Genomic DNA, 21,147 nt, shown 5'->3' with positions numbered 1-21,147 from the left:
CTCCAGATCATCTGGGGTCGAGAAAGTGATCACCCTCTTCAAAATACAGATGACTGCCCTGTTGATTCTGTGCACATTTGTCATGCACCGTGGACTTTGGGATGTCAAAGGCCATTGACACCAACCTATATGATGCTGCATGGGCCAGCCAGTACAGAAACGCCAGCACCTCAACATCTGTTTCTCAGCCATGGTCAAAATCTGACCTCAAAGCAGCAATGATGGACATGATGGACTGTCGTGAAAGCTGCAGGCTGGGACGAAGGTCAGATCCACGCTCTGAGCTGCAGAAAAAGACGCCGGCGGTGACGTTTAAAAAAATGCTCAGGACTTTTTTGAAAACACGGTTTACTCCATAGGATTATAATGTAAAACAGACGCTGGCAGTTTGAAAAGAGACGCCAAGTGTGAACAAGCCCTGCAGCACATTCATTTAGAGAACGTTCTCATATCTACAACAACTCAAATATTTACAACTATATGCAACAAGACGAGAAGAACACAGGCATCAGCCACACCGCCTAAAACACCGCCGGTGCTGCTGTTGTTGCTTCAAGGCTGCAGACAGAAGAAGAAAGTTTAGGTTAATCCAATCTGTCATGTAAGATGTAAAATTGATTCTACAACAGTTGCAGTATATTTAATATTGTATCACTGAAGGTAAATAAAATAAGCTTAAAAAAAGAAAATTCTGTCATCATTTACTCACCCTCAAGTTGTTTCAAACCTGTATGAATTTCTTTTTTCTGCTGAACACAAAGGAAGATATTTTGAAAAATGTCTGTAACCAAACAGTTGATGGACCCCATTGACTTTAATAGTATTTTTCCCTACTATGACATTAGTAAAAATTAACAGTTATAACTGGGTTTTAATCGTGTTAATGGTTCGCACTCTGCAGCAGACCACCCAATAATTATACAACACATTCACCTTACTAACATACTCTATTGTTAACATAACTATGGTCATAAAATTATATTTGTAGCATTGTATATATTAGAAAATTATATAATGTCTATTTCATTAATAATTACCTACTGTTCTACTATCTTTGTCGACTCTGGACTATTTGTAGTTATTGTATTAGCTAACATGCTACACAGCTGTTGTAATCTTGCTCCTTCACCGGCAGCGCCGCATCAACGCTCTTCATTTCAACATTTGCTTCCTCCTGCTCACCACAGATACCTCTTTTTGCCGTCCATGTCTGGCATGATTTAATGTCTACCCAGCTGTTCCACGAAAACCTGGAAGGCACAGCCTTCGGTGTTAGATATTTTCGACCAGACTGGATGGACGCAGACTTCATTCTTCGTAAAGTGCATAGCACACGCAAAAGTGCTGCCCTTCTTTACTGTTCTTCGTATAGCCCAGATCCAACACTTTTTTTTTCATATTTTCATTATTTGGAAAGCTATGAAACAATAAGTACGGTTGTTTCTTGATTTGAAACAAAAAAGTACGCTACAAGATTGACTACTTTTAGCCATTGTTCTCGCTTGCTAACATCACGTTGTGAAACAGGCCTATTCAAGTGGCGATCTACAAGTGTTTATTTGATCACCAAATGGGCAAAATAATTCTGCTGTCGTTTCACCTCTAATGCAGGATCTATTCAACAAATTAATCACTGAGTAATGATATGGAAATATGCACTACAGTATACTGTGTACACACTGCTTCATTATCGATGTTTTAAATCGGCCTTTGAAGTGTCCAGCTCTGTGCAGCCCTCAGTGTCATGTGTCTAAATAAACTGCACATGCTGTCAGTGATTGCCACCACTAGAGGCCACTCTCGTGCTGTATAACAAAGATTATAGGGACGTTGTATAAGAAGGCAATCAACTATCAGTGCCGATTAATCAGCAAAACCGATACAACGGTTGACAGAACAGATTCGGACTGTAAACATGGCGGCTGGTGTCTCTATTTTCACATTCCATACAATAGAACTGCCAATAACTAGAGCACTTTCTCAGGTTTCTCACTGAGTGTGGAAAACCTGTTTGATGTTTTGTTCTGTCCCGCATCTATGCCGCCTCACAGTGACCTTGTTGTGTAACCGAATAATGCACAGGACTCCCTGAGCTAGTCGCATCCAATGCCCTCACATTCTTTCTATCCTCAATTAAAGTTTGAATGCGTGTCTCCAGTTCTGAAATCTTCTCTGTCAGCCCAACTGTTTCTCTGCATTTATCACAATAAAACCCTCACTGCTGACAGAGATAGATAAGCTAATAAGGTGAAAATAACAATAACAGAAGAAGCCGTTATTCACAGTGATTGAAAAATGATTCTGACTTACCACTGTTGTCACACCCCCGGACTTTCATGTTGGTTTCTCACATTTTCCCCCGCAGTTCTGAGTGTTTTGGTTTCTCCCTCATTGTTGTCACCTGGATGTTTGTAATCAGTCTTGTCTATTTAAGGTGTGTGTTTTCCCCTGTATTCTTGTCGGTCTTTAATGTTACCACTCCGTGTTCCTGTGTCTGCCTGTTTCCCATTGGATTTATTAAATGTACGTCTTTTATTTACGTCGTTGTTCTTGTGTTCCTGCCTGATCTGTGACAGAAAGACCGACCGATACAGTTTATTTTTTGGGCGTTTTCTCCTCTGTTTTGTTTCCCGTTCGTTTTTCCCAGTCTTTTTGTTTCTGTTGTGTTTCCCCCATGGATCCCTTCCTACGTCCAGAATTCATCCTCCTCCGGCTAAAGCAGGGGGATTTACCGCTCGAGGGTTACACTCTCATGTTCCAGCTTGTAGCAAACACCACCAGCTATCCGGACGACGCGCTCTGTACGTTCTATGACGCCAGTCTCAACGCGTCGTTCAGAGCGCCGTCGTCCGAGGATGGCCCTCGAGCGGATTTCGCCGCATTTGTGGAGTGGACACTGGCGAGAAACAGACCCGCGTTCCCCGCCTGTTCCAAGGAGCATCTCGCCAGTGCCACTCCGGACCCAGAGCCCAGCCAGCCACCCCGACCCGCGGATTATGAGCCCTTCATAGATGGAAAGCCCGAGCCCGGAGCGACATCAGCATGGAGTGCCGACGGGGTCAAAACTGCTGATCAGGTGCGTGAGCCGGCCATTACATCCGCGACGGTGGAGTGCTTCGTGGAGCAAGAGAGGGCTGTAGAGAGCCCCGTCCACTGCAACTTCACTGGGGGGACACGCCTTCCGGGAGGGGGAGGTAATGTCACACCCCCGGACATTCATGTTGGTTTCTCCCATTTCCCCCCGCAGTTCTGAGTGTTTTGGTTTCTCCCTCATTGTTGTCACCTGGATGTTTGTAATCAGTCTGTTTATTTAAGGTGTGTGTTTTCCCCTGTATTCTTGTCGGTCTTTAATGTTACCACTCCGTGTTCCTGTGTCTGCCTGTTTCCCATTGGATTGATTAAATGTACGTCTTTTATTTACGTCGTTGTTCATGTTTTCCTGCCTGATCTGTGACAACTGTTGTTTGATGAACTTGTTGAAAAATACTATTAACACAACTCCTGCACTTTGGATCAGTGAAAATGATGTGTGTCAGATCTTCAGAAAGAACAAAATAAAGACACTAGGCCCAGATGGTGACACCACCCTGTCTGAAAACCTGTGCTAAGCAGCTGGCCCACATCTTTTCACAGATCTTCAACAGATCACTGAAGCTATGCAAAGTCCCTTTCTGCTTCAAACATTCAACCATCATCCCTGTCCCAAATCAACCCAAGATAACAGGACTTACAGACCTGTGGCTCTAATGTTTGCCATCATGAAGTTGTAGTGAAAAATAGTCTGTGGATGGTGCAGACAACATGGGACTGCATTATATTTAACAACATCTAGACAAACCAGGGTCTTACGTGAGGATTCCTGTTTGAGGATCAAAAGAAACCAAGAACACTTCCCGTTACATCATTACAAGAATCGAATCTACACTAATATTAGTATGTTTCTTTCTTATTCCGATCCAGATCAGATGGTCACTGCAGCCACCCGGACCAAGCCGTATCCGGTTCAGATGGTGGTTCAGCACCTAGAGATGCCGTCAACAGGCCTGAATGTCAGTGGAGATCACGTCAACTAGATGAGCCCTAGAGACAGATCCCCTCCGAAGAACTTTTCATCAGAACAAGACCACAAAAACCAGGTAAGTTGTTTGCACATCTGACTTTGTTGCAACTTAGAATTCATCTGGCCAGAGGAGAATGGCTGTAAAGCTGCGTTGACAGAATCTGCATTTTAAAAAGTGCTATTTGAATAATGGTGACTTGTTTGTGGAATTCAGCTCGGCATTCAACATTATCATTCCAAACCTCCTCCTGTCAAAATGAACTGTCCTGGCTATCCGTGGCCACCTCCATCTGTCTGTGGATCAACACCTGGAGGCAAGAATGTTAAATGGAATGTGCAACTTATGCACAGGAAGAAAGAGTCTCTCCACATCGGTGGCAAGTAATTCTAATCAAATGAATCACCTCACATCTTCACATGCCGCCACGAAATATAATAAATAGAACGCAGGGGATAACATGAGCTCCACTACCAAAGGAGTAGAAGCATAATTTATTTTTAGACATATGCAATCAATATTAAATGTTCTAAACCATCCATTGTGTTATTGTCCTATATTAATGACAATATATTCAATAATATATTGAATTTAATAGGCGTCTCTCACATTGTACACTATTTTAATGTTGCTATGTGTGCAATGGTTTATAATAATAATGTATTCTATTTAGAGTCTGTTTAATATTGGGGCATCTAGGTTATTCAACATATATGAACATTTTTTTAAAAGTAACACAACAGTTATTTTACATGGTAAATTAGTTACTTTTATAAGAATGTAATTCAGTTACTAATTGTGAGAAGAATCTAGTACCTACAACTAATTACTTTTTTAAAGTAACATGCCCAACACTGCTAAAGATGCATCAAATAATTAAATGCAATGCTCATTATGCAGTTCGTCATTTTATTTCTAATCATTTAGTTACACTGTGACATTTTGCAGACATTTAAGACAGAAATGTAATATTTTGAATCCAAGTCTCCACACAATTCAATGAGAGTGTCTACTGTAATATTGGAAAACAAAGAAGAAAGTCATACAGAAAATCATTTATAGAAAAAAAGCCTCTAGACAATTATAAAAAAAAAAATTAACAATACAAATAACAGACATGGCTATGAAGATGCCTTAATCAGATGTAGCACATTCAGGTGTGGTGTGAGCACAGACTAAATGTCAATATGTTGGTGATTCACTTCTTCAGGTAAACCTTGTCACCGTCTCTCCAGTGTGAACTCCTATGTGAGTCTTCAGGTTTCCTTTGACAATGAAACATTTTGCACGACCATAGCATATCAAATATTTCTTCCCTGAGTGAAATCTCATGTGGGTTTCTTCACAATTCCACACATATTTCAGATGAATCTTAATATTTTCTATTTGTGAGAAGCTCGTCTCTTAGGCTTCCCTAAAGTGTGTTGTTTTTTCACGTGTGCATTGAGGCTACCTTTCTGATAGAAACTCTTTCCACACTGAGGACATTTCCAGCATTTCTCTGCTGAATGAGTCTTCATGTGGTAATTAAGTTTTGTCTTTAATATGAAACGCTTCCCACACTGTTCACATTTGAAAGGTTTCTTTCCAGTGTGAGTGAGCTTGTGACACTTAAGGCTAAATACTGATGCGAGGCTCTTTCCACAAAGATCACATGTGAACAGCTGCTTTCCAGTGTGAATTCTCATGTGGTAAGTACGGGAGTTTATATGTATGAAACTCATCCCACAATACTTGCAAGAGTAAGGCTTCTCTCCAGCGTGGACTCTCAAGTGGACTTTAAGGCTTTGTTTGGCAGGGAATCTCTTTCCACACTGTTCACAAGTATAGGGCTTCTCTCCGGTGTGAATGCTCATGTGGGAATGAAGGGTGCCTTTCTGTGTAAAACTCTTTCCACACTGCTGGCAAGTGTAAGGCTTCTCTCCTGAGTGAGTTCTCATGTGTCTTTGAAGTTGTACTTTCTGAGTGAAACTCTTTCCACACTGTTGACAGATAAATGGCTTCTCTCCTGAGTGAGTTCGCATGTGATTTTTAAGGTGTCCTTTTTGGTTAAAACCATTTCCACACTGTTGGCAGGAGTAAGGCTTCTCTCCCGAGTGGGTTCTCGTGTGCCGTTTAAGGGCGTCATGTCGAGTAAAGCTCTTTCCACACTGTTTGCAAGGGTATGGCCTTTCTCCAGTGTGAACTCTCATGTGCATTTTAAGTTTTTCCTTTACACTAAAAGTCCTCCCACAATGATGGCAGGTCAAAGAGCTCTTAGATTTGGTTTTCCGACCTCTTTTTTGTTTAGAAGTCCTTTTAGTCTGTTTGGCTGTCTTCTGATCTGTTTGTTCAATTTTATTACGATCTTGATTCTCTTCTTCCAGCACCAGCAGGTCTAGCAAAAAAACAAACAAAAAAACAATAGAATTTAACCACAGTTTCAAGCCACGAAACAAAAGATGGGAAAACAAGGGTTTAAAAGCTGAGGGCAGCATCTGGACCAAAACGCTGCATTTAAACACTGAAACCAAGATATAAATGATATACACAGATAAAGTAATCAAAGCAGGGTTTGCATACCATTTAGAATATCAGTTATGCTGATAGGCTTGCTTTGATTGGAATACAGCAGTCTAAGGAGAGCTATGTTCCAGTCTGGCATCTATGACGGTGTTGGGTTCCCCTTGGGCACAAACTCTCAGATAAGCATTGACTCTTTGTTTGGAAGCTGCTGTTTGAGGACTGCTCCCCCTTGTAGGGTCTCTAAGTAGTGGTTGAACTCTTGCCTAGACTGCGCTGTCTCCCTACCCTGGAAATCCAGAAGTCTCGTGAGAGCACAATTTGAACAAGTCACTCTGGCATCGAACAATGATGCACGTTACTGCATTACGTAAGCACTTCTGGGAACCAATCAAATCGGTGTATCTTATGTAGGCGGGCCAGAGGCGAGCTAAGTTGATGACGAGAGCGCTGTGACCATAGATATATATACACTTAGATGCCTCATTAGCGACTGTTTCTATGGGCCTTTAAGCCGTCCGCCATTTCGCTGCGGTCCTCTTGACGTCACTCACCCATAGATCTATGTAATTGACCATAGTAATCACTCAATATTCGAAAAGCCACAGTCCTGCAGAGCCGTTGGTCTGCAAACTAGAGCCCTGCACGGGCCTTAAATCTAAGCCCTAGCCCGGCCCTGGCCCGAGACGCACAGGCTGTAGCCCGGCCCGTGTCCGACAACTTATCAAAATCTTTGGCCCGAGTCCGACCCGAAGCCCGTCTTTTTTTCCGCCAAACAGCTTATACTGTTACAGCCATTAAAATAGACCAGATTCGTCTTTAATAGAAAGTTTATGTTTTTTCGTTTCGTTTTTTTTATCAGAACAATTTAGAGAAATGTTTGGAGTTTTTTGTGTTTGTTTGTTTGTTTTTTAAATGTAAGTTTTAGTTTTTTAAGTGACATCGATATCCAAACGGTATGTGGTCCACAGTGAGTTTACTCAATTTAACCTATATATCAAATCAACACTTGATTGGTCTACAATGCAATCCACAGATATAAAACAAACATCAATATATCACAATGTTAGATTTAAAGTTTATTATCACCATCTCAGAACAAAGGCATTTCGAACAGGGCAGGCAGCTCTGCTGCGCAAAACCGGAACATACAAAGTCGCAGTGGTAAAGTAAACGAATAATGAACAAATATATAAAGAATTAATAATAATATAGAAAACTTCAAAAACACAACAATCTCTGTGCTGCGCAGATGTGAGCGGAGTGGAACTACAACAATTTCCCCCCGCGCTCCATGCATTTAATAATCGCTCCGCTCCAGCTCCACTCCTCGCTCACTGATATCAGAAACACCGCTCCGCGTCAAAAAATAATTAAGTATGTTTGAAATGTAACAGTCCTGTTCATAAAATATAATAAAATAAAATAACAGGAGAGTTTCAAACATAGTGTGCAATATTTGTTCCGACCACAGCTAATTATTGTCAGCATTAAAAGAGTATTGCTGCTTTATCCAGTGCAAAGTTTGTAATGAAAATAATACGTTTTCGTCAGTTATTTTACCTACAGATCACATTATTTCTGATTTGAGTGATCCATCTCTATCAAGCTAAACATGTTTAACATATGATTTCCTGCTTAATGTGCAGTTATATTACGGACCATTGGCATGAATTGTACTCATGATGGAGCGGTGGTGGAGCGCTCTTGAAGAGAGTGAAAACCATGACGCTCCGACTTTAAAAAAAAATCCGCTCCTTCCTCCATTCAAAATCACACCGCTCCACTCCGCGCTCCGCTCATACTCTGCTATGCGCGAGTTAGGCATCACTGGCGCTTCCGGGGACCGCACGCATTAAATCTCATTAAACTTTTTTTTTTTTTTAAGTTTTTTTCTAAAGCAGGCCCGAAGCCCGATATGCGTGCAAGTTATGACGTGAAAACTGGCCCGAAGCCCGGCCCTAGGGGCAAAAAAAAGTCGGGCCCCGACGGGCTCGGGCTCAAATGCAGGGCTCTACTGCAAACCTATCTATCTATCTATGGCTGCGACGTCCGGAATCATTTAGTAAACATTAAATGATGGCTACAGATGAACACCAGTTGTTTGAAACGGCTTTGGCCGCTACAAAGAACGAGTTAGACTTGGCTTTTCATTTAAAAGAGGAACAGAAAACCTCGAATCGTTCCTTTGCAAGAAGGACGTTTTTTCTCTTTTGCCGACTGGATACGGCAAGAGTTTAATCTATCAGTTAGCTCCACTGGTAGCTAAGAGTATGGGGCTGTCACACCGTGTATTGTTGTGATTGATTGTGGCGTTATCCAATTGCGTGCAGCGAGAGTTTCAAATGCATGCTTGGTGCCGCCCCTCGAGATAGGCCCTTTTCATTGCTCGATGCCAGACCCTTAATCTTAATCTAAAACCTAGATTAGGGTCTGGATTTTTTCCAGGCTAGTGTCTCCCCTGTTCAGTGTTTTAAGTGGATGGTTCACTTCATGGCCTGGGCAAACTTTAGCCTTATCTGAGGGAAATGCCACCTAGCCTTATGTCCATTGCTTGCATCAGAACCTTGAAACTAATGTTTTTTTTGTGGCACTGAATTTAGCAAAACAGCTATTAAACTGCATACTATTGGCCATTGCTAACTACTGGCAGATTATACTACTAACTACTTCGCCATAACTACTGCATTATGAAGGTCCTTCATAACTGTACCACAGTACTATACAAACAGGGCCTAAAATTAACACTCACCAAGCTCCAAGTGCAAGTAAATATTGGCATTGGTGAGTATATGTAACCACGCCAGTCTTAATAAAAATAGTAAAAATAATCTTTTCTAAAGATGAGTTCGTTGTGACTGGTTATCTGTTATAAGCTAGAAGAGCGAATCAAATAATGCAATACAAACAGGCTGATGTGGTCAAAACAGTTTGATGGCTAGCTTGTCCCAAGACAAGGTTCAATATCTATTTTTAAAGATATTGCTGGTGCTGCTTTATTTTGGTAGATTAACTTTTCCCTTCCTTATTATTCATAACCTGAGAATCTGGCGCCACACACCTGGGGTTACAAAGTCATGACAGTTCGTTGCATTTTAACGAGAGATTGGCTCGAATTTGATACTTTACCTCTGTTTCACATACTTTTTGCGGTGTGTAATTTTTCCGCGTTCATGCTAACGGATTTGAGTGTTCATGTTTACATTGGGCATTCCCAACAATATACAATATTCTGATTGTTTTGCTAGTCATGCTAATAATGCTAGAAGCATGCTAACAACTTGGTAATCAGGCTGGAATGAGGTTAACAACACGCTAAAACTATTTGAAGGTTTCAAACTTTCTGGTCCAGCTTTCTCGGCAATCATTTTTTATCTAGTTTCACCTGCCCTGCCACAAATAAATAAATAAAACGGTTGCTGTTCTCATTGTTTTTGATCCCTGTAGGGAGGCTCATATTGACCGTTTAACCGTTAACCGACAGTAAGAATTTTAACCAATTAAATTTTAACCAAAAGTTTGTTTTTTTTTTTGTTTTTTTTACGTTTGCTGCATGGTGAAAGAAAAAATAATGCAATATGTAAGTTATTTGTTTACTCACGGGCGACATATTTTGCTGTGCAAGCACCTGCTTTACCTTCACTTAGTTGATATAACTGGTGTAGTATATGCAACATGATGGCAATGGCGATATTGGGTTATCAGAGTGAATCCGTGAGTGAATGTATTGAAATTCTGAATGAATTATAGTCTAGAAAGCGATAGGCGCTCCCCTTAAAATCACTGGAAAGCTGTCACTCATACATTACTGTAGTTTATCGCAATCTCACAAAGTAAATAAAAAGTAATAAAATAACCTTTACACTGGAAAAATTAATCTCTTATTTACATCATGTCTACACTTTCTTTGTTTTAATGAGAGAGTTCGCGGAGGTGTAGAAATCAGCGGAACTGAATCCAGCACTTTGAGTGGTTAAAGGATCGTAACATAGCCGCCTCTGATTGGCCACTGCGATAATGACATCAACAGAAAGGTCTGTGATTGGCTATTGAACGCTGTGAAAACACGTTGCTCCACATATGACCAGTGGATGAAAAGACCCGAACCGCAAATTTTTCCCACAATATTATTATTATTTTTTTTTTCATTTTTTAAACACTTTTGAAATACAGCCATTTACAATCGTACATTTTTCCAGATACCATACAACCACAAGATTGCTGCATTTACTCTAGAGGAATAAATAAAAGTAAAAATATATATAAAAAACAAAACAAAGAGAAAAACACAACACTGAGCAAGAATGTTACCCTGTTTTAGCCCATGGTAATCTATTCAAAGTTGGCTTTTATAATCATACTGAGTACTAAATTTAAAAAAAATTGTGCGTGCATCTTAGTCCATAATAGAGCTATACATTTTTTGGCATAAAGCTCACTGAGGTCTATAAATGCTTGTTCACTTCTACTATAGTTATGTTTCTCTGGGTATAATCCCAGCAGAAAAAGCTTAGGGTCCCGAACCGCAAATTTAAAGGATTTTTGTGATGTGTTTTTATCACGGATCTAAGAGTTAACAGCGTTCCAGTCTATCCGTGTAGCATGTCCACATGTTTAAAACTAGGTACTAGAGCCCAAACCGATATATCGGCGGGCCGATATTAGGCATTTTCCAAACTATCGGTATCGGCATTTATAATGGCCGATAAATAAATATTTCAAAAATAAAATAAAAACGGACGAAACACCTACTTCATGAATAACCCTAACCCTAACGGTGAAGTGTGTTCATGGTGAGTTGGTCACGAGACATACATTGCTTGAATAACAATTAAAAGAAAGTTCATCAGTTCTCTTAACTCAAATAAGCATGACAAAATTTGTGACTATCATGTCCAGTTTTGCTGCTGTTAAATAAGCCGAGAGTGAAGCCGATCGATCTAGCTAGTAATTAATTACGTTACATTGTTACAGTGTAGTTGACTGACTGTCCTTTTGACAATGAGACTGAAGTATTTCTTTAATAGCGTGACAGTTATTGCAATAAGACGTATCATCTCTCCTTGGCCTGCAATATTGAAAATGTATGTTTTACAATTAGCAGTATGACGTTATCCATTGCTAAATTATGGCTCATCATAGACTAGTCTTGCGTAGCCAGACCTTCAGACTGACGGCTGAAGGTCTGGAATTCATGGCAGCTTTCATTGGCCAAGGGCCGCCCATAAGACCGTTTGACTGACATGTCAAACAACCAATCACAGTTCGTTTCATTCAGCGTCACATTTCGGGGCGTGGAAATGTCCCCACAACAACAGACTGGCGTGCAACAAGTCAGTCACCGAAATAACCAGCATTGAAAGTTAACGAAGAAGAGGGAGAACAAGCAGTAAGTCAGTAATTTGTTCGCGAACGTTGCAAAAGTGTATAACAACAATGGCGTCTGCATAAGCACCTATGAGTAAATCATTGCATATAATTTTTTTGAAGGCACATTAACTTTTTCACATTTACAACTCTGTGTTTGCTGCATAAAAATTATAATTCTCGATAATTGCAATCATTTGACCTTAAACTGCTGAAAAATGTGGAAATAAATTCATTCTCTGTCACGAGGGGGCGCTTTAGGAGCGCTGAAATATTGCGGTTCCCCATACACAAAGCAGCATTAACGCTGTTTTATCAGGCATGAAATGAAAATGCCAGCGACACTATTCTGAGGACAGTCGGTTCCCTTCAGATACTTCATATAAAGACATCCGTGCCGCGTTTTGACTTTAAATCCAGATTGGCGCTTGCAGGGTAAAAGTTTACGTTTTAAATCCTTTAATGCACAGCAAACCGTTGATTATCCCGCTTATTTCATGGTCATTTGCCAAGTTATAGACAAGTTAAAACTAGGATTGATCTTTGCAGCGCAAAATTTGACCGAATGGATAAAAAAGACGGTTATTTTCGTCAGTTATGACTCGCAGCTCTAGCATTCTTAATGATTAATTTATCATTTCTTACTTATTTCATTAGTTATAAATCAGATATGTAGTGGTTGATAAGATCATTTGGAAAGGGTAAGTTAATGATAATGTACATCAATGCATATTATTTCCAAGTACAGTATTAGTGTCTTAATAAATACTTCAACACATATTTCTGATGTAACTCAATATGAATGTCTTGTTTATGACATATTGATTTGATGTGTTAATAATAAATGTGTAGAAAAGTACATTTAAGTAGTTAGGGTTAATAATTTACTTGGGTATTTTAAATGATTTTATTAACCATTGATGACAATTAAATACCTGATCAATATGTAAATAATACAATATTTAATTTTGAAATGAAAAGTAAAGTATGGACAGTTAAATTGTTAAACACATAGATAAACTGCTTATCACTGTCTGTTAATGTAGAGATAATGATTTATAAATGATGAATTGACAATTTACTTATACTTGAGAAATGGTTCGTAGTGTGTAGTAATTACAAAGTGTTACCGAATAGTGTTATTGTCCTGTAATAAGCAAAACTTAGATGTTTTTGTGCATACAACCTGACTTGTATTACTGTTTTTTGAAAGCAGAAATAATCTGGCAGTGTTCTTAATTTGCGAGGAAGCAGGGCTCGAGATTTGGTGTAGTCATGGAGTTAGAAAGGTAAGTGTATATTATGTTATATGTTTTTTGTGATGTTAGGGTCAGGTGTGATGAAGGATTTATTTGTGTTTCAGTGAGGATTTTCCAGCTTTCAGGGTTGCTGGCGAGGAGAACACCAACGGCTTATTGAAGGCGTTCAACGATCATCAAAATGTTGGTTCCTTTCTGTGTGATGAGGATGTGCACATCCCAATATTCCCCTCAGTCCTTGAACATGCTGTTGAGGACGTGAACTACACCTTTGACATCGATGGTGTGGTCCTCATGTTGAATGACGCATCGTGCCTTCAAGCCAGTGTTCATTATCTGTCCTGTGGAAAGGTGGAGTTGTCTAAAGTGTCCAACCACTGGCACTTGCTCAAAAAACATCTGGATCTGCGGAAGTATTCATCGGAAGGGATAAAGGCACTTCATAAGAGCATGGGCATGGTGGTGGGACTTGTCGATGATGACGTCACATGCGTCCCAGAAAACCCCGACCGTGCCCACCCGATGTTTCGGCTGGAGTCCACCAGTAAGGCCTACGCCAAGGATATGCTGAAAGCGTTGTTTCAAGGTTTTGCCGAACGCTTACAGCTGCTCCCTGCGGAAGAGTTAAAGAGACCTAGTCTCATGAAAAGCAGCCTGGGCATTGCCACAAAACTCAACATTCTTCCACAGGATCAGCGATTTATACTGCAAGTTTTCAGTCAGTGTGTGATGCACGCCAATCACGACATCAACATGAAGATAGTCGTAAGTCTCAGCAAGTTTGGCCAAAAAGACGGGGTTGAGTTCAACCTGGCCTCACTTGTAGATCCGCCAGGTGTCCCGTCTACTGATCTGTTGTGGTCCAGGTATGGGCTGCAGGAGCTCGTCGGACGGAGAGGGAGTCTGTTCAGTACATACAGCTTTTGCGAGGCGGCCATTTATCAAAGCAGCCTCTGCAATAAGGCACTGGACGTCGACGCACAACTTCTGCAGGTTCTGAACAATAGGTCTGCTGTAGTAGATTTTCCGCAGCTGTACAGCAATACACCACACTGCCACCTAATCCACGACATCCTGTCAGCCGTGTTATTACAATGTGTGGCTTACACACTGGAGCATGCTGAAGTCGCACACAGCACGCTACTTGATGCATTACGAAGACCTGGCGAAGAAGACGGCATGCGGAGGGTCTTTAAGGCTGGAGGCCGTGTTTTTGGTCAAGCCCGATTTCCCAGTGCACGTGAATCCCCACATTTTTTTTTTTTTTTTTGTGAGATCCTGTCTGGACTATCTTCTGGAGAGTGTGCCGTTAATTGTTCCTTTCTGGGCGAGTGGGAATGGACGTGGACTGCGATATGTCATCCACTCTGTCGCATCGCACTTGATCCAGGGCCTTGGGAACTTGTATATGGCCAAGGGAGGACTAGGAGGTTACATAAGTAGCTGGAGGTCTTTTGAACTGGAGCTGGCCGTTGAGATGCTGTTCTATGGGAAGGTAAGGGGCAGGTACTCTTTGCGATATGCAGCAGTGCTCGGAGTGTGTCCCACCAGCCCTGACAGCCTGACAAGAATGAGGGGGTTTCTGGGTCTGGCCCCACCACCGTTGGACTCTCAGGGGAGAGTTGAGCGCATCTTATCCCTGTCTGACTACGCTCAAGCTGGAACAGTGGTGTTGGGAGAGCAGCTCCTGAGGATCCTCTTGTCCGATTTGTATCGGCGCAACGTCCGGTTGCCCATACAGGTCTTGAAAGGCCCAGATCGGCCTATCGGTAACCTCATTGGCTGTAGGAGCGTAACGGAGTCCTGCCATGAGCTTTGTTTGAGGAAAGGCTTTGGGTACCCCCATACATTTGCACGTGCCTTGGAGATCGTGCGTTCGTTCGCCAAGGATCTGGAAGTCAGTTTGTTGCTGGCTATGTCTCCCCTGAAGTTCTTCTCACACATAAAGTACTGGGACGAAAAGAGGCACCTGAAAGCGTCCTGGAATTTTAAGGATTTCGTGGAGCTGCACAAGCCTTCAGAACTGCCCTCAGCTGCATCCCTTGCAGCAAGTTACCTGGGAGATGTGTGCGCCAGGCTGGACCAGATGGAGCTCATATTTGCTAGGAACTTGAGGAAGTACAAGGCACAAGGCATGCCTTGGCTGGAACGCTGTGTGGCATGCCTTCCAAAGGGTATGCCCAAGGATCGGCCTGGTGTTCCTCAGTTGCGTCGGCCTCGTGATGAATGGGGATTTTATCCAGTTTGAGAGGCTTGATCGGAAACCTGCCGGTTACCCTAAAGGAGTTGGGTATCTTGTCCAACCTCCTCCTGCTGCATAACCCCAAGGTGTGGCGATTTCATGAATCTGTGCCATACAAGGTTCAAGCAGTTGTGGCAGGTCCAACATTGAGAGAAGTGCAGCGCCGGCGGCACACTGAGTCTAACGCAGAAGAGCAGGAGGAGCAGGTTGAACAGGATGTGGAGGCAGAAGAGGAGCTGGTGACGGTACTCCCAACAGCCACTATTCCAGCCAATGTTCTCACCAAGAAACGTCTTTTGTGGAGCTGAACGATAGGGTGCCACATTCGAAGGCGTATGCAATCTACATAAAGCGGTGTCGGGATGGTGGGATACCAGTCCGCACCCTCGAGTCTTTCAAGCGGAAGCGACGTCGCCAGCTCGTTGAAGTGGATTGAAGATTTTTTATTTTTTTGTCCACATGATGATAAGTAAAACAGTTTTTGAAAGGTGAAGATTTCATAACAGCCTCATAATGCAGAAGAGGATTTTTAAAAAAAATGGAAATAACCATTTTTTGTTGACATTCTAAGGAGAGAGCTATTACTTTTGACAAGATTTTATTTTATTTTTTTGGTAAAACAAAGTTGTTGTTTTTTTGAAAGTCATGTGGACAAGTAACAAACTTGTATATAGTTAGAGCATCACCCAAAATAATTTTTTTTTTTTTTTTAACCCAGCCTTTAGCATTACACTTCAGATTGTAATGTTAGTGCCGGTCCCAAGCCCGGATAAATGGGGAGGGTTTTTTAAGTATTTTTCAGGTCTCAGGAGATGAAGTGTCAAGTATTCTTCTTCTGTACAATGGTCATTTGGTCGGAAGTGAAGGCAAACATGGATCCAAAACATTGAATGAGGTGAGTTCTACATTGCATCATCTTTCCTTATGGGTTATACATAAAAAAAAAAAAAAAATTATTCACATTAATTGCAAATTAGGGTTAGGGGCAATAGGTTATGTACCTAAGAATCCAGAAACCAGAACAAGTCTGATCTTGGTTAGGCACTGGGACACATTTCAAGGGCCCGCTTCCGTCCCAACTCCAGAAAAGATTTTCCCCAACAGCATCTCCACATGTTTAATTTGTCCATATTGTTCTGAATGTTGTCTAATAGGGTCTGTGTCCTGTATCTGCTCCTAAAAGGTTTATATTTATTAGTCTGATGTTGTTTTAATATTGTTTATATGTATATTTATGTATTTAAAAGCAATCATGATTAAAGATAAGTAATATATTTATGTATTTTAAAGCAATCAATTCTCACAAGTCCCTACATGTCTATCATATGGTTAAGAGTTATATTGCACCCCTCTGTCCACTCCGTGACCTTTTGACCCCTATATTATATTTTAAAGACTGGAATTGTTGTAACTACTAAATGGAATACTTTTTGTTAAGTTTAACTTTAGGGTTAAAAGATCAAATTGTATAAATATTGTAAGTGTATGAAATTAATGTAATTAGTAAAATAGGGCTGTAACATTAAGGGTTCACCATGCTAGGGTTGGGATGCTAAGGTTTTTGTTTTGTTTTGTTTTTTAAACGTTTCGTTTGCATGTGGTAAAATCTGTACACACACACACACACACACACACATACACATACACATATATATATATATAAATTCTTATCTAGTTTGGCATTATTTTCATACCATGTAGACACTTTAAAACAGCATCCACCATAGTGTGATTTTCTGCTACACTTTAGGAATCCATAGCAGTTTTTAACACATGCAGTTTACAGAGTCACCCAGGAGAGGGAGACAATTCCATTTTTTATTTTTATTTTTGTAATTTCTGAAGCACTACAGGAATTATGTTTATCTTTATTCAAAGGTAGCTGAAGAACACTTTTTATTCATCTCTTTTGTAGCTGAAGTAGTGTTGGACTTCAATAAAATTGAAAGCTACATCATGATGGGTTTATTAATTTAAATAATAATAATAATAATAAAAGAAAAAAAAAGAGGAAATGGATGCATTGACCAAAAAGAGATAGATAGATAGATAGACAGGGTTAGGGTAAAAGTTTTTCCGGTGACAGCAGCTAGTACTTAACAAGAGTAAGTTCGGGAATCAAAGTCTATTTTTACAAAATAGATACTAAGATACTATGATATTTACCGGTGTTTTACTCTTAAAAATAGCAAACATTTCTTCAAAAACTTTGTGTCAGCTTCTGGTCATCACAAATACTGTGTTTATTTAATTCTGAATGTTAGCACTTATAATAATCGCTGGTTGTATTCCCAATTGTAAGTCACTTTGGATAAAAGCGTCTGCTAAATGAATAAATGTAAATGTAATCCAGCAGTTTTGAGTTTTGCCGTTCTGTCTGTTTGGTGCTGGCTGTGCATTATGACTCTTAACATCATTTCTTTTGTTATTATTATTAAAGTAATATTGTATTTTCTACTTGCTCTCCTTTGCATTATTAATTCTACGGTGTAAATGTGCGTTGCATAATGTGCCCAGGGATATACATAATAAAATACTATAATACTAAACAAGAGATGACTCCGATAATGGGATGACGTTGTAATATTGAGTTTATGCATCATCCAGACTCAGAATCGTTTAGTTTATTCTTGGGGAAATGTGCATTTGGATATAAATGCTGTCCTAATTTATCATGATGTAGTGATTCGAGGAAATTGAGTGAGCAAATACGCTCAAATATAAAGGAGATGTACAACAGAAACTATAGCTGGCGTTATGTTAAGCGTATTATTTTGATGAGTTAGTGGTCATATAAATTACAAACAAGTGAAATGTTGTTTCTTTGTAGATTATATGACAACAACTTGGAAAACAGACCAAACAGAAAAGGTAAAAGGCATTACATAGAAATTTCAAGATGGCAGCAAACATCTGAAAAGTCAGGCAGCCACACCAGACCAAAACGTTCACAAGGCAAAAAATCTAATCAAATTTAATTGTTGATTCTTTTTAAGTTATGCATAATAGTGTTGTATGATTAATATGGCATGCTAATTTGACAATTTTTTGTAACAGTAAAGATTTATAATGCGCTAAACTTGATGTACACATATGTGGACAATGGGACTTAACTTTGTTGAAAATGTAAATAAAAAATATAACTGTACTTTGGAAAGAATTTTTTAGAAAACATCAATTTACAGTAGTTTACAACAGTGCAAATTGACATTGCATGTGTGATAAATTACTTTACATTGATTTTTATTTGTTAAAAATGTTTGCAAAAAAATGTAGTTTGGGAAGAATTTGTTAGAAAACATCAATGTACAATAGTTTATAACAGTATAAATTGGCATTGCATGTGTGATAAATTACTTTACAATAATTTGTGTTACTTTAAAATTTAAATCGGTTAACAAAAAAAATTGTAGTTTGGGAAGAATAAAAAAAACATGAACTTTCATTTGTTTGCATGAGTGAAAAATAACTTTGCATTGATTTTAATTTGTTGAAAATGTAAAAATGTTAGTAGCATACGTAATTTAATAAAAAACATCAATTTACTATAGATTACAACAGTATAATCTCCCTTTGCATGCATGATAAATAACTTTACATTGATTTTTGTTTGATAAATGTAACAAAAAAGTAACTGTAAAAGCCTATTTTGGGAAGAATTTGTTAGAAAACATCAATTTACAGTAGTTTACAACAGTATAAATTAACAATGCATGTGTGCTAAATAAATTTATAAATATATATTTGTTGAAAATGTAAAAGTGTTAGCAAAAAATTTAACAGAGAGAGAAAATGTAGTTTGAGAAGAATTTGAGTTATATATGAAACAGTAACAATAAAAATATTCAGGCACATTTCTCTGGCTGTAAATAAAAGAGATTAGCACTTTGTATCACAATGGTGTCTTGATTGTTTTCTTGACATGTGGACATCATTTAAAAAAAAAAAAAAAGGAGCATCATGTTCAAAGATAATATCTGGTTATTATATTTATTGGTTCCTCCCTAAATAGCTAGAAGAAATCTAAAATGCAAGCCAAACCAAAGCTTGGGTCTTAGGAGGTTAAAAGAAAAAGATGATCACATGTTTTAGAATTGAGCAATAAAAGTGAATGGCTTTTGTTATCTTTGGGTTTAATGTTCCTCAAACTACTTGTGTTTAGGCTTCTTCTGTCACTTCTCGAATTCTGTTATTTCTTCTAATTTATTGGATGACACTGAAGTGGATTTTCTCAGGTGGACCTAGTATTTGTCTGGTCATGTGATCATGAGGAGACCACAGTGTTGCCAGATGTACGATAATTATCGTATTTGTACCATAATTTTGACCTCTGTACGATGTACGATCAATAATACCACAATGTACGATAATTTCAGAATTTTGATACACCATGGTCGTTGTAATTATAGAGCTTCTATTCTCAAAGATCTAGCTGTGTGGATCCTACGTCTACCTTCATGATTGTGAGGAGACGTGAACGTGGCGTTACGCATGTCTTTCATCCAATATCATCGTGGAGAATGGCTCTCTCTCACGAGCACAAGTTAACGTTCCTGTCGCACTTAGGTCAGTTGTTTCAAAACTGAGGTTGTTAGTTTAACAATAAAGTATAGAAAATGAGTGCTGAAAAGGATAAATAGCTGTAACATCTAGATAAATATCTTTATTTTGAACGTTTGACTCAAATACGATAATTTTCTCTCAAATACGATAATTTTGAGCTTCTGGTACGATACTTGGACATTTCCAATCTGGCAACACTGGGAGACCAGCTCAATGTCAAACAAAACCACTTCAATGATGAGCACTTTCTTCATAAACACCAATCATTCCTGTAGAGCTGGACATTTTAAGGATCAAATGAGATTGAAACCCCACCTGTTTGTTTCAGACTGAATACTTCTTCAATCCTGATGTCTTCACTCTCCTGTTTAATAAATGCCATCTTTATTTGTGGACCTCAGTCGCTTCAGCAGGAGTTTTTCTGTGAGTTTTGACCTGTTTTAGATGAACAGAAAGCAAAATAAACCAGCTCTAGCTCAGTAGTCAGCACACTAGTAAGGGAGTCAAAACTAGCACTGAGATTATTTAATATTTAGTTGTGATATATGGCATTTACGAATTTATAATTATATAACAGGTTACACTTGCATGATAATATTGCCTGTGTTTGTGTTGTTCTCGCTACATTTACACAGTTTCAGCCGCAAAAACTCTCAAAAGTATTATAAAGTTAAAGTTTTTGATGAACTGAAATCAGACGTTTTCTGTTCCTCGTGTGTGGAAGTGTTTACTCATACAAAATAACATCTATTCATGTTAGATAAAGCATTACAGTGTTCAATAGCAAATAATTAATCTTGCATTGCTTAAAAATTATGAAACTGACTGAATGGTTTCTCTCAGTTTAAACACTTACAAACACAGACGTCTCTTCAGCTCAATCATAACAGATGCAGGAGCGCAGCCTTATGACGTCACGCCGACAGAGCAAAATAAAAGTCCTCTCTGCTCTTCTGACAACCAGCTCAGTCAATGATGATAGTATAAATGTGTTACTAATATAGCGCAATTATCAGTGTTATTTAAAAATAAATAATATAAAACAGATTTGTTAGATACTTACCTATATATAAATTAAGTTGATAAGATGAAACATAACTTGAACGTGTTTATAAAGTCATTTGTGCTTCTTGAGGCTCAAGTGGAAGGGCACTTT

The 21,147-nt window shown here is 39.3% G+C and overlaps 1 protein-coding gene across 1 annotated transcript; it reads right to left on the bottom strand.

Annotated features, from left to right (window-relative positions):
- Window positions 1-4,963: 4,963 nt before the first annotated feature.
- On the bottom strand, window positions 4,964-20,426 carry LOC141340376 (uncharacterized). The gene is made up of 2 exons (XM_073845324.1): window positions 20,307-20,426; window positions 4,964-6,435 (listed from the first exon to the last, which is right to left on the bottom strand). Exons 1-2 carry the CDS (start codon window positions 20,371-20,373, stop codon window positions 5,441-5,443), a joined length of 1,062 nt encoding a protein of 353 aa, XP_073701425.1. The 5' UTR covers window positions 20,374-20,426; the 3' UTR covers window positions 4,964-5,440.
- Window positions 20,427-21,147: the final 721 nt, after the last annotated feature.

Source organism: Garra rufa, chromosome 8 (genome assembly GCF_049309525.1).
Source record: "Garra rufa chromosome 8, GarRuf1.0, whole genome shotgun sequence".
NCBI lineage: Eukaryota > Metazoa > Chordata > Actinopteri > Cypriniformes > Cyprinidae > Garra > Garra rufa.
This window is presented reverse-complemented; position numbering and strand designations above follow the sequence as displayed.